This window comes from Grampus griseus (assembly GCF_964374135.1).
Source record: "Grampus griseus genome assembly, chromosome: 2".
Lineage (NCBI taxonomy): Eukaryota > Metazoa > Chordata > Mammalia > Artiodactyla > Delphinidae > Grampus > Grampus griseus.
In genome coordinates this window covers 47,532,602-47,546,699 of record NC_139018.1, presented here as the reverse complement: position 1 = coordinate 47,546,699, position 14,098 = coordinate 47,532,602, and the positions used below count along the sequence as shown (strand labels likewise).

At 34.5% G+C, this 14,098-nt stretch overlaps 1 protein-coding gene across 5 annotated transcripts in view; it reads right to left on the bottom strand.

The window, feature by feature from the left end:
- Positions 1 to 14,098, bottom strand: part of DDHD1 (DDHD domain containing 1) — a gene marked incomplete at its 5' end in the record, with an annotated part of 91,385 nt that overhangs the window by 8,651 nt on the left and 68,636 nt on the right. For all 5 annotated transcript variants that reach the window (XM_082648999.1, XM_082649003.1, XM_082649000.1 and 2 more), the window contains 5 exons: positions 1,806 to 1,997; positions 3,012 to 3,264; positions 5,647 to 5,796; positions 9,001 to 9,076; positions 10,913 to 11,175. In XM_082648999.1, the coding sequence (XP_082505125.1) occupies positions 1,806 to 1,997; positions 3,012 to 3,264; positions 5,647 to 5,796; positions 9,001 to 9,076; positions 10,913 to 11,175 (934 nt within the window). The remainder of the gene's footprint in view (positions 1 to 1,805; positions 1,998 to 3,011; positions 3,265 to 5,646; positions 5,797 to 9,000; positions 9,077 to 10,912; positions 11,176 to 14,098) is intronic.

The window sequence follows — 14,098 nt, the reverse complement described above, 5'->3', positions numbered from 1 at the left end:
TAAATTCTCCTGTAGTAGTGGTCCAATTTTAAAAGTTGGGCTTTTTAAATCTGTATCTAAAGATGAATACATGAAACTAAGAAATCATGATTAGCTCACAGTTAGTTGAGTCTATAGTTGGCAAGTAATTTACCGTTAGGACCAACAAAGAATTTATATGCTAGAATGACAGAAAACATATTCTGTTAAGATATTAATATATAATAATGCAATACATCTAAGCATCTCTACTCACTTGTACTGGAAGAAAAAATAGGTTTCTTCTTTATTATCACTTTGAAATTTCTACATTAAATAGTAGAAAAACTAAAAGATAGGTTTCTTCTCTCAGACCCTATAGACTTCTCTCTGTATGTCTTCATTACCCCGTCTCTTGGGCTCAAAATACCCTGCTCTTCTTGTTCCCTCCTCGTTCACCCTAATGGTTACTAGCATCATTGCTGTGCATTAACTTTACAAGGAATTGTGACTTTTTACCTGCCATTTTACAAAATTCTTTGAAGTTATTTTTCCTCAGAAGTTTAGTTTGCTTTTGACATCTGCATGTTATAACAGAATTTTGTATTTTCACAATCTCATTTCTGATAGTAAGCAGAAGTGAGAGTTTAAGTCAGCAATAGTACAGGAACTCTTATAAGAAAACTATGAATTTTGTACAAATATCAAAATCTGAAATGAATTTTCTAGGCAGTGTTCAAAAGGCTTGCAACTATAAAATTTTTAGTACTCAGAGTCTGACATAGATAGGATTAAGTTAAAAAAATGGAATTGGCCCAAATAGGAATGTCCAACTCAGAAATGGCTAGGATAATTCATCATGGAGTGGAGGTGGCTCTGGAGAAAGATCCAGCCCCTAGGACTGTCGCACGGCAATGAATGCTGGTTGTTTTAAAATTCAGAGTAGCAGACACAGTAAGAAAACAAGGCTCTAAGTATCTGAAATGAAATGTTTAAAGATTTTTAGAGGAAGAAAATAAAATTTTCTTGCTATAGTTACAGAAAGGAAGTAGCTAGTTTCAGAGTCAACATTTCCTTATGTAAGTCAATGGAAAACTAGGACTTGACTTATTAGTCTTATTTTACTGGACATTTAAAAATAAGGTTCAAGTTTACATCCTTGGAAGTAAATATATACTAAGTGTATTAGTGTTTCACAACTATTCAGGAGTTTAGACCTTATAAATCCACTGGAAAAAATTAAATAAAGCTCCATTCTAATATAAGTCCAGTATAATTATCCTTTCATTCACTCATTTCTTGAGTATCTATTTTACAAAAGGTAGCTGGGATAGGATTGGAAGCGATACAGTGGTTCCAATACAATTAAAGTTCTGAAGGTTTTATAATTCGGTTGGATGAAGGGAACTGAGGGATTAGCACCAGGACAGCTTTGGCATAGCAGTTTTAAAAAGTATCAAGAGAAAATACAGCATAGATTTGAAGCAATTACATGAATTTTTAAGGCTGAGAAGACCATATTAAAAACAAAAAACCACTTTAGAAAAATCAGGGAGTGCTTACCACAAAGAGATTTGTTTTATGCTTGATGTGTAACACCTCTGTGCCATAAGGCCCTGATTATTAATGCTCTTTACTTAATTCACCAACGCAGAGAGTAAAAATGCATTTACCTAGGGATTATTCCTAAAAATGTAAGTAGAAGAAAAAGCATTGCTTCTTTAAAAGCTAAGGCAGGCGTTAGATTAGATTAAGAGTTGACTGCTAGTGTTAATATCTTAACCCTCTGTGCTCCGCACGTTTTAAAAAGGAACGGTGTAAACCTGTAAAGAACAGTATGAACTAACATGCAGAGTCAAGAAAGCCAGAACTGCTATGTGCAAGGGTCTGCGTTGCCACAGTGGACGTGGGAGGTGAGGCAACCGGCTTCTTCTCGTCTTCCACAGAGTCCCTTGATGCCTCAGATGGCTGTGATGCAGATGAACGTCCGAACCTTGAGAACAACATTCCTCCAAGTCCCTTTCCAATGCTCGCAGCCCCTACATTTCACAAAACAGGGCAGTCATTCTGCTGAATTACACCACACACCAGGCTAAAGAGCACCACCCATATTTACAGCCAGTTGGCAGAGGGACTAAGCCCTAGTCACGTTTTTCCAGGGTGGGTACGTAAGAAAATTACAATTTATATTGTAGGTTTCTAAATAAAAATGGTGTTGAATAGAATAAGAGTTGTACAAACTCCAGGAATATAGCTTACAAAGGCGTAAAGATTCTATTTTATTCGTGATCGTTGTTTTTTAAAGTATTTCGTAAGATTACAAATGTTAATAAAAAGAACCATGCCATTCACATGGGCATATATTCACTATTGATATGCTTACTCCTGAGGTTAAGTGGATATGTTATAAAAAGCTATGAATAAACAATCTTTATGACGAAGTCAAGTATCAATGAGTCCAGCAGATAAAGCCTTTTTATAGTGCCATCTTGTGGCATTTTATACTAAGGCAACTTGTAACCAAAAGCAATGGACAAACTAAAGTGGCACAGAATTGAACTCTGGCGCTACACCATTGTGGCTGGTACTGGAGATCATTCAAAGAGAAATTAAATACCCTTGTTGCCCTCAGGAAGGACACATATTTCGAGAGACTTTTAGGACAGGGATCAGAGAACTGGTCGGCAGGGGCACCCTTAGTACTCAAGCACTCCCTCATTTCATGGATGAGGAAGCAGAGCATTAAAAACTACGTGACTTCCCAAGATCTCACAGTAAGTGATGGGGCCAAGATTAAAATGAGGGACTTGATTCCCCGATCTTTTTTTGTGCATCCAGCTATCTCATATTCTTTAACTACAGGATCTGATCTAATTAAGAGAACTCTAGGGCTTTTGCCCTCAAATATGAACAGTGAGAAGGTGGTTAACACTAACCATAAGGATTAACTGTTGGATGTTTTGTAATACATAGGGTATTTCCAAGTACTTAAAATTTAATGTCTATATAAAAGTGCTTAAATTCATTGATAAGGAATACTGAAAAGAAATTACCTAATATGCTTGCTTTGCCTATATTTGTTATAGATTCCCCATAGTGTCGACGGGACAAGACTGGTGAAGTCACAGGGCTTGGTATTGTTGAAATGCCTTCACTGTCTGAAATTGAGGTAGGTTCTTTTGCTGGGTGAAGAAAGCTTGGCTTCATATACTCATAAGGTAGAGGATTGGAAGTATTATACCAGTGGATCTGGACTGGTGAAATGTTGCTGTAGTGTTTCAGTATTAACGGTTCTAATCTATAAGCCTTGATTTAAAAAAAAAATTCAAAGAAACAAAACATTAAGGTACAATGCTTGGATTTTAGTAAACTGTTCATTCTCATTTTATTGCATGCTCAGTAGACCTTAGCAAATGTTTAAAAACCTGATATTCTTAACATGCGTTCTTATTTCTTCACTGTTAATAATATGTAGTTTGTCTAATTATAGATCCTTGATGAGATTATAAAAAAACAATTAGTCTAGGCTAATAGTGCCCACTCATTTGTTTTTCAGAGAAATATTCATTTTTATTGTGTTCTGATATCATCCAGCAATTAGATTTATATTAGTCTCACAAACAAAACTGAAGCAGTAAGCAGTAACCTGGAACACAGCAAATAACGTCAATGTTTAATATCTAAGCTCCCAGTAAGCCCTACTTTCAAGTAGATTCATATAGTAACAAACACGAGATGATGGTATAAGACCATTTGTCTAATGTGAAGTAGGAATGATACAGCAGAAAAGCCAATGGACTTGGCATCAGAACTCCCTGAGTTCATATTCTGGCCTCTGTCACTAATTAACTATATGACACTCACCAAGTCACAAGGTCTCAGAGCCTCAGTTTCCTGAGCTATAGAAAGGAGATAACACTTCCTACTACCTCACAAGGATGTTGGGAAGAATAGATAACTTTGGAAAAACTGCCTAGCACAATTCTGACATAAGCTATTTAGAATAAATTTTCACAGAAGAACTATAAAATGAATAATAAAAATAATTTGTAATAATAAGTTTGGAACCCTCCTTTATAATACAGCTGACCCTTGAACAACACAGGTTTGAACTGCGTGGGCCCACTTATTCGTGGATTTTTTTCCCCCATAATTACATGTTACAGCACTACATGATCTGCAGTTGGTTGAATCTGTGGATGCGGAACCGTGGATACAGAGGGCTTCCTGTAAAATTACACCCCAATTCTTGACTGAGCACAGGGTGTACCCCAACCCCTGAGTTGTTCAAGGGCCAACTGAATAACAAAGTTTAAGACTGTACAAAGTATAGGGTATATACTGAAAGTTTAGAGTTCACCTATGATCTCAAGTTCACCTTCAAGTTATAGAAGAGTGAGTTAAATGAATGCATATTAACAAAATACTCAAGGTCTAACTGAGTGTTTTGCACACATTTTACTTAATCCTAATAACCCTATGAGGTAAAATATTATCATCTGCATCATATAGATAAGAAATAGTCTCAGAAGTGAGTTGGCCAAGATCGTGCAGTCAGTATTTGAATCTAATACTAGATTCCATTTCAGTGAAATTTCTTAGATATAACCGTTTTGATTCTTTAACATATGAGAAATTTTCTAAAATTCTGGTGTTTGGTCAATGTTATATTTATTTGGTACTAGCTAAAGATCTTTTAAAAGACTTTATAGAATTATATAAAGCTATTTTTCAGAGAATAAATGCTATTTAAAATAGTTTGTCTTAAATCTAGTTATATCTAGCCTTGTCCCCAAGAGGATTTAAGGAAGAATTTTTCTCATCCAAAAATCATACTTGGTGTTAAACTGGTTACCTGGATGCAGACAGATCCTAGGAGTATTTACATTAAAAAATTTATTTACAGTACAAACATACAGAGAATGTAAAAATCCAAAATGTCATAATTCCACCAAGCTAAAATAAATTCTTCCACTTTTCTATGTTTAATACATAATATTTAAATATTTTCATTTCTAAGAGGATCTACCAATCACATTTCAATGTTGCAGCATACTTTAGAGAAAAAAGTATTTAAAGTGAGATTTTTAAAATTTATGGTTGCTACATTATTGGTATTACAACTGGTTAAGGTTTGAAAGTCCAGATGACTCCTGTCTTTTGGATTGTCTAAAGATAATATTTTTACATTATGCTTTCATCCTATATATACAACATAAACAGAACATCTTTAAGGTATTTTATTTCCTGATCCCTAAACTAATCAAAGAACAAATATTTTAAAAATATGAACTCATGCAAATGTAATAGATAAAGGCATATTTTGGAGATACCGCAGGTTTGGTTCCAGATCACTGCAATAAAGTAAATCACACAAAGTTTTTAGTTTCCCAGTACATATGAAAGTTAAGTTTACACTATATCTGTTAAATGTGCCACAGCATTACGTCTACAATAACAACATACATACCTTAATTAAAAACTAATGCTGTTGGAAAAATGGCACCAATAGACTTACTCAACGCAGGGTAGCCACAAACCTTGTTTGTAAAAAAAACGCAGTATCTACAAGAGATGTCTGTAAATGAACGCTTTCTCATAAATTCAGCAGTACCTTGAAAGATTTCTTACAGAGTCTCTTAGGAAAAATTTAATACTGAGAGATAAATGTCCATATTTGCAACTCACCACTGGATCTGTTGGATGAAAAATGTTTAGTAATCGGTTACAAATCTCTCTGGGCAAAATATGGTCTTGACATCCAGTGTTTCCTGGGCGGATGCCACGCAATGCCAAAAAAACTGCCAGCGGGGATCCCATACAGAAGAAATTTTCAACCTACAATGATAAAGTCATCCTAAATTTTAAAAGTAGTGAAGTGTTTTTCAAAGAATTTGGGTACAACATAATATATGGTAAAATACAGATAATAAATTTATCTCCAAATATATATCTTTTTAAATGAGTTTTGTCTAGATGGTATCTGCATTACTTATTAACTATATAACAACCATTAATTATTCTAAACAGTCTATCCAGGAGCAACTTCCTTATCTTTAAATCTAATAGAAAATGAAGAATGAGAATAAGGAGAAGGAAGATTTATTAAGCTACTATTTTGTGTAAAGTAATAGTGTATTAGGTATTCTAAAACATATAAAGACCAATAAGGCAGAGCTTCTGCACTCAGAGTTTACAATCCTGCGGGAGAGGCGGAATAAAATAGTGCATAATAGAGGGAAAGCGTGCTACAGGAGAGTAGACAAAGGAATAATTAATCCCAACTTTGAGGGCTTTACAAAGGAGGAAGCATTTGCACTGGCCATAAAAGATGAAAAGGATTTCCAAAGTTCCAAAGTTGGGGTTGGGATATACTGGGGCTGGAAGGATATTCCATACTGATAGAACCACATGAACTAAAGCAGAGGGAGGAAAGAAACTGGCTTAATTTAGAGAATAAAAGTAACCTGATATGGTTGAAAATTGAGTGTGGGGAAAACGTAGCTTGGAATGAGAATGTACAGAACATTGACTGTTTGACTAAAAGAGTTGGGCTTAATTTATTTTACAGGTAGTGAAAGACAATAGGATTTGACCCATGTTTTAGTAGGTTAGTAAATCTGGTAGCAGCTTGTGAATGAACTGGAAAATTAAGAGGCTAGTGACTTGGAGACAAGTTAGAAAACTATTGAAAGAGTTTAGGCAAAAGATAATCTGCACCCAAGAGGACAAGCTGTTCCATTCAGAAATGGAAATTTGAGAGATTAGGATGGAATGGAATCAACATGAATGAATGGAGATGGGGATAAGGAAGGTGCCAGAGGCAATTCACAAGATTTGGGTCTGGCTGACTGGGAAGATATTAATTAATCCATTAATTGTAACAGATACTCTAAGTAAATCATGTTTTTGTTCATAATTAGTTTAAGGTATCTGTAACACACCTAACAGGTAATTGAGAATTTAAGACAAGAAATAAAGAATTGGATATGCCAACTTTTCTTTCTTTGTTTATGATTGGTTTGCAGTTTGGTAGACAAACACACAAAGGAATTATTCTCTCTCAGATAAGAGTAACGATTGATTTAGTGTTATCTATATCCATCAAATAATTTTAAAGGTGAAGAAGAGCTTTAGACATTTAGTCTAACCGCCTCATCTAGAGATGAATAAACAGATGAATTCAGAGACGTTAACTGATTTTGATTTGGCTAATGTTACACAACTAGTTAGTGGCAAAGCCTCATGATCACAACCAAAGCTTCCCACTCTCTAGATCAATGTTTGTTGACATTTTTTTCCTCTTTTGAAAGTTCAATGGTAATGTGTGACAAATCTAACACTTTTATTTATGAAAGTAAATCCATCTGCCAGTTAACAGGCATAGAAAGACCTCTGTTGCTTTTAGAACTCAGGAGTACTAAATATTAATTTGCTAATTCATCATATATTCCTTTTTAAATTTCAGATTTCTATATTTTTTTCTCTGTAAGTAATTAAATTAAAAATTCATATTATTAGACTACATGACTATGTGTTAGAAGGATACACAATTATAGGGCATCAATTCTCGTAATGTGATAACTGAATTTTGAGATAATAATATACTTAGTGGATTGTACTCAACTCTCTAGTACAAAACCCAGGACATGAAATAGAAGAGTTTACTTTTACTATCAGATCAATGCTACATATTTAACATTGATTATACATAATAATGGTGGTAGAGATGGAACTCAAATTCCAGGTGGGGGGTGACTCCAAAGACCATGCTCTTATGGCTTTTATTTTATTTTTATTATTATATTTTAACATCTTTATTGGAGTATGATTGCTTTACAATGGTGTGTTAGTTTCTGCTTTATAACAAAGTGAATCAGCTATACATATACATATATACGCATATCTCCTCCCTCTTGCGTCTCCCTCCCACCTTATGGCTTTTAAATGTATCTTATAACTTTACCATATGGCTTTTAAATGTATAAGTTAAAAAAAAAAAAACCTTTATAAGTCATAGAGATAGATTCAATAAGAATTTTTGCATCATTCCATCACTTAACCTGTATGTTAAGTTCCCATGATAAAAGATATCAAGAAGAAACAATATAGTACACTAGACGTGGGCATATATTCAACTGGAAATGAGTATTAGGAAACTTATGTCATGTTGCATTTAACACTGCAAACAAATTGTTATTCAGGTATAGGCTGTGTCTTCTCCAATGGTCAGGTCAATGTCAATGTCTCTCTGCAACTTTTTATTTTTCTAAACCATTGCTTTCGACAGCTCTATTCCAATGCTCACATAAGGTCTCTTTTTCTAGCTCTTCCTGCTTTCCTACAGCCTCCATGCCCTTTATCCTGTATAGTCTAGCCAAACTGGTTTGCTCACTTTGCTCCAAACTAACTGTGTGCACCTCATCTTGTGCTTTTATCATACAGTTCTTATTGATTAAAATGTCAGCTTTCCATCCCTGGAATCATCACTGATATAATTCCAGTTATTTTTCTTACCATATACCACTAGTTGGTCACAGAGATTTGTTAAATTCTAAATATTAGATATTTACCAGATCTGTTTTTCTTTTCTCACTATTTAAGATTATTTGGTGTTTCTTGGACGTACTATGAAGGTATATCCCTCCACGCCTTTGTTTATGCTGTTTCTTTCAAGAACAGAGCAGCATTTCTCCTTTCCTCTACTTGGCAATATCCAATTTACTGAGATTAAGTAAAAATGTCATTCATTTGTAAACATTTACAGGCAAAATTAAACCTCCTTCTTATGCATACATCATTCTTTATACTGCCAATAGACCCGGTAACACTGTGTTACATATTTTGAGGGCTAGGAAACCATCTTGTCCATTCTTAGTGAAACCCAGAAACCAGCAGTGTCCAACACACTGTAACTGTTAAATAAAAAAAATCATTTGAAAGAATAATTAGGATTTCATTTGAACCCTAACATCATGCTTCAAATGATGTTTGAAAAAAACCCTGAGATCAACAATGAAAATATCACCTGTCTTTCCTTACCTTAAATTTTAAGGCAGGTGTTTGTGTCATAGATGATGCCTTCAATCCGTGTAGCCGTTCTTCTATGTCTCTCAGCCTAGAAAGGAGTATGAGATTATGTACACATTCATATTTATAATTTCATAAGTATTAGATGTTTACCAGTTCACTAAGCATAAAGAATAAAATAATGACCCATCATCCAATCCCTCAAATTAATCCTTATTGACAGAATTTAATAAATGTACCTGCTGTAGTACAGAAAGTCTAAAAGTTTATGAAGGGACTTCCCTGGGAGTCCAGTGGTTAAGACTCCGCACTTCCAAAGCAGGGGGTGCGGGTTTGATCTCTGGTTGGGAAATTAAGATCCCATAAGCCGTGTGGAGCGGCCAGAAAAAAAAAAAAAAAAAAAAAAAAAGGGCTAAAACAAAAAGTTTATGAAATAATTAGTAAAAGTACCCCTATTCGTCCAATACATGCTGTTAATAGCTTTTTTGGGGAAACCTTTAGTAAAATGTGAGGTACATACAAGCATATATACATCTTTAAAAAAAAAACACAGCAAGTGTTCATACCACATACACTATTCTATATCTTTCCTTCTTCTACAGTTAATAATGAATCTTAGCAATCTTTTCACTTGTCTCCTGACCTACTTCAGTCTTTACAACAACTGTAATTGTCCATCATACAGATAAACCACAGTTTAACCTTCCTCTGCTGATGAACATTTGGGTTATATCAACTTTTTCCTATTACAATGTTCTGTATCTAAGTCTGTTAAATTTGTTTTACTGGATTTTATGTCTAAAATATGGCTCTGAGGCTTGCCAACATGACATTTTCTTTCAAAACTATCAATTATTTCTGACACTAAAAAATTTATATATTTTTCCTATGGTACTTAATAAAATTCTAAATGAAATCCTTAGACAACTTCTATGAGACAAAAATAAATTCAACGCTTCCTGAGTGAAAATTTAAGTCAGCTAAATTGTTGTTTTTATATAATTCTAACTATCAAAATGAGTGACTTTTCACTGTTCTATTAGAATCAATCAGATGATCATTAAGAGAACAAAAGAGCATGTAACTAGAGATGAAGATAGGAATGTAGCAAAGAATTAAAAGATAGTATCAGGGGCTTCCCTGGTGGCGCAGTGGTTGAGAATCCGCCTGCCAGTGCTGGGGACATGGGTTCGAGCCCTGGTCCGGGAGGATCCCACATGCTGCGGAGCAACTGGGCCCGTGAGCCACAGCTACTGAGCCTGCGCGTCTGGAGCCTGTGCTCCGCAACAAGAGAGGCCGCGATAGTGAGAGGCCCGCGCACCGCGATGAAGAGTGGCCCCCCCTTGCCACAACTAGAGAAAGCCCTCGCACAGAAACGAAGATCCAACACAGCAAAAAATAAATTGATTAATTAATAAACTCCTACCCCCAACATCTTCTTTAAAAAAAAAAAAAAAAGATAGTATCAGGAAGGCTGCAAATGATAATTATAAAATCTGTCAAAAATATGTATGTCAACAAAAAAAGGGCTTTAAAATTATTTTCAGAATAATAAGAAAGGTGAAGGCCCATCTCTAAGATCAGTAAAACTATGAAGGATTACAAGCTAGTAAACATTTTCAGTATGGATTCTACAAAGTGACTCAGCTTGGAATAAGTTTTAGATTTCACTCCTAATAAACTGTGAAGAAAAGACAGAAGGAAAAAGAGCAAGATGGAAGAATAATTCATTCCATACTATAGGAAAACACCTAATTAGTAAGAAAATTAAGTCTCTAGCTTGATTAGGCATGTTATTCAATAATCTTTGTACCCGAAACAATGTATTTTTTTCTTTACTATGAAAATCTTAAGTTTTCACCTAAGAAGTCCAGTGATTCCATGAAGACATTTTAAATTCTTTTAAGAGATTAGGGTATTTTACCGTTGTTTAGTTATATAGAGCTCATCAAGAAGATGACGTTCTTCATAGCTCATCCATTGTTCATCAGGCAACTCTTCTTCCTTCTGCAACAACTGTTCATAGAGTCGAACTGGATTCCAGCCAGTCATTATATCATAAGTGATTACACATCCCAAGGAATGTGACACTATTGAGACTTTACCCCCTTTTTCTTCAAAGTCTGGATTCCGAGAACAGAAAAGGGAATATAATCGATTCAGCTCTTGCTGAAGGCCTTTAACTAGCTGTTTGAAATAAGAAAACATCAAATTAGAGTAATCACTGACTACTATAAACTTTATTTCTAAACTCAAATACACTAAGGAAGAAAAACACATATTACTGGCCAAATGTATCTAGGTTATTAAAATTAACTCAGAACCCTACAGGAAATGAAGTAAAGGTATATGTAATATTTTAATCCATATCAGCACTAAAGAATAAAGGCAGATGTTACCCACACAGATCCTTTCATAGTCCTTAAACCAATTACTAAAGCCAGCAGTTCCAGAGATTTAAAAAAAAGTTCCATGCAGATTCATTCTAGTAGATTTCCAAAGAGTCCTGGATATTTCTTCTTCATTGCAATGGACTCATATGCAATTCTAAAGTCTTGTACCTTGTAGTTTTTAAGCCACAGTTAAGTTTTAGGAAAAGAATATCTGAGTTTATGGTAACAGGGTTACTAACATATTGTATATGCAACATATATATACTATTACTTTATGCATTCTTTTAAAGATTTTTTTTTTGAAGTAGACCATTTTTAAAGTCTTCACTGAATTTGTTACAATATTGCTTTTTTTTTTTTTTTTTTTAATGTTTTGGTGTTTTGGCTGTGAGGCATGTGGGATCTTAGCTCCCCGACCAGGGATGGAACCCGCACCCCACGCATTGGAAGGTGAAGTCTTAACCACTGCACTGCCAGGAAGTCCCACTTTATGCATTTAGATAAGGGTAATGTAACGAAAGCCCATTGTGTGACAAAAGAAAAAGCTTATGTTGGTCTACTTGATATTCCAAAATTCCCACTAAGTTGGTAATATAGATAACAGCAAAAGTTGTTTTTAAAAAGCAGGACTTTTTTAAGGTTTAGAGGTTAATAATGTGGAGAGTATCATAGCCATTTTTCTTTGTAAAACTGCTTTCTTGAAATTTAGCTTTAACAAATATTACTGAAATATTCTATGAAGTGAGAAGAACAAGGTTCTTTTGTTACTCAAATTCATTCATACGGGGCCCTGACCTGACTTTTAAGGCAGTCCTCTCCTCTTCCTATCATTGCTTACTACTATTTAGTTATAAAATTCCTGCCTGATATTCAATTTCTCACTTCAGTCCTTCTTAATATGTCAGCTGTTATTCAGACAAACAAACATTATATACTGCTTCCATTTTCAATCTTTAGCCTCCACTAGGTTTCACTGAACATTCTTTAGCAGATACAAACTGGAAATTATTTGAGCATTCATGCTTGGTTGGGTTAGCAGTGACATGAATGAAGGTGCAATGTTCTTTCTGATTGCTGACATCACAGAGCTCTATACTGCAATACTGAGGTCTGGTTAAAGCTATTGAAACCATGTATTGGGTCTGGAGGGCTTGTTAAATACAGATTGCTGGGCTCCATCCCAGAGTTTCAGACTCAGCAGTTCTGGGGACCACACTAGTGGCAAATGCATATAAAAATCTCCCAAGACATGGGTTGTAGGTAATTCTAGTCAACAGAATTTAAGAAATAGGCAGTGATATCAAATTACATGCTCTTTTCAAAGGGAGCTATAATGTAATGCTTTGGACTTGGCTTTGATAAGAATGTGAACCAACCCTTAAAATTTTGTTATTTTCCTAATTTATAATCTACATGAAGGGAGGTGTAGAAAAAGCTAATGTTTCAATAAAATAAATTCCTTTAAAAGCAACATTTGTTAATAGTTTTTACTTTTGAAGGCCTTGATTTTAAGACTCCTACCATGTAAGAATAGAAACACTAGATCCCTTTGTGACCAACTACATTCATTTGGGATATCTGAACCAAGATTAATGATATACCCTGTGATCTTGATTTTATTAATTCTACAATATTATCTAATCAGTTCAGCTAACCTCTTACATACGCAGGCATTGGATGGCTCTTCAAAAGTTTAAAAGTTTCTAATTCTCATAACCACTGCCCCCAAATTAAAATTTATGAAGAAAGTCAACCGAAGAGGAAAAAACCCCAGCAGCTTCAAGAGAGAATCCAAACACCCAAAATAGGGCTGAAGAATATAATTAGTCATTTGTCCTTCTCCCTGTTACAGGAAATTTTTTTTTGTTGTTGTTACAGGAAATTTTAATGAGAAAAAGTAATTTAGAGAGTTTTAGTCATATACATCAATTAAACAATTTTCAAATAACAATGGCAAGATAGGGCCATGACAATTCTCTTTATAGTTCTTCATTTTTAAAAGCCATTGAAAAGAGAGTTCAGATGTACAAAAGATATACAGTTCTCTCTGGATTTTTCATGTTACTTTATTTAGGGTTGAAGAAAGAGCCAAAGGCTCTCTGATGATGTCTTGATAGAATGGAGTTAGTTTCTTTTTTAAAAACTGGTCCTCAGAAAATATGGCCTGAGAAGTACTGATCGATACACAAAACTTTTTCCCTAAGCACACCTTTTTAGTGCACAATCACTAATTAGGGTCCTCCCATGTGCATCTCAGAAACTTGAGTGAAAAGGGGCCTTAGAGATGATCTAACTTAAACTGCTGTGAAGATAAAAGTCCCTTCAGTAACACGCCTCTTAAGGGATAAGGAGCTCAGCATCTACCCCAGTGAGTGTCTTCATCCAGAAGTGGTCACTCCTATTTAAAAAAAAATTTCCCCCCAGTTTTACTGAGATATAATTGAGATAGACTGTTTAATTTTAAGGTGTACAATGTAATGATGTGATATAGGTATATATTGTGAAATGATTATCACAGTAAGTTTAGTTAAAACCCATCACCTTACATTATTTACAAATTTTTTCATTGTAACACTTCTGTATTTTTAAGGCAGTTTTGCTTATAACACAGTTCTTCATTAGTAACCAAACATGTTCCTTTCTGTATTTTCAATTCACGGATCCTTATTTTACTTTCTAGAATTAACAGAGTAAGTCTATCCCTTTTTTTTTTTTTA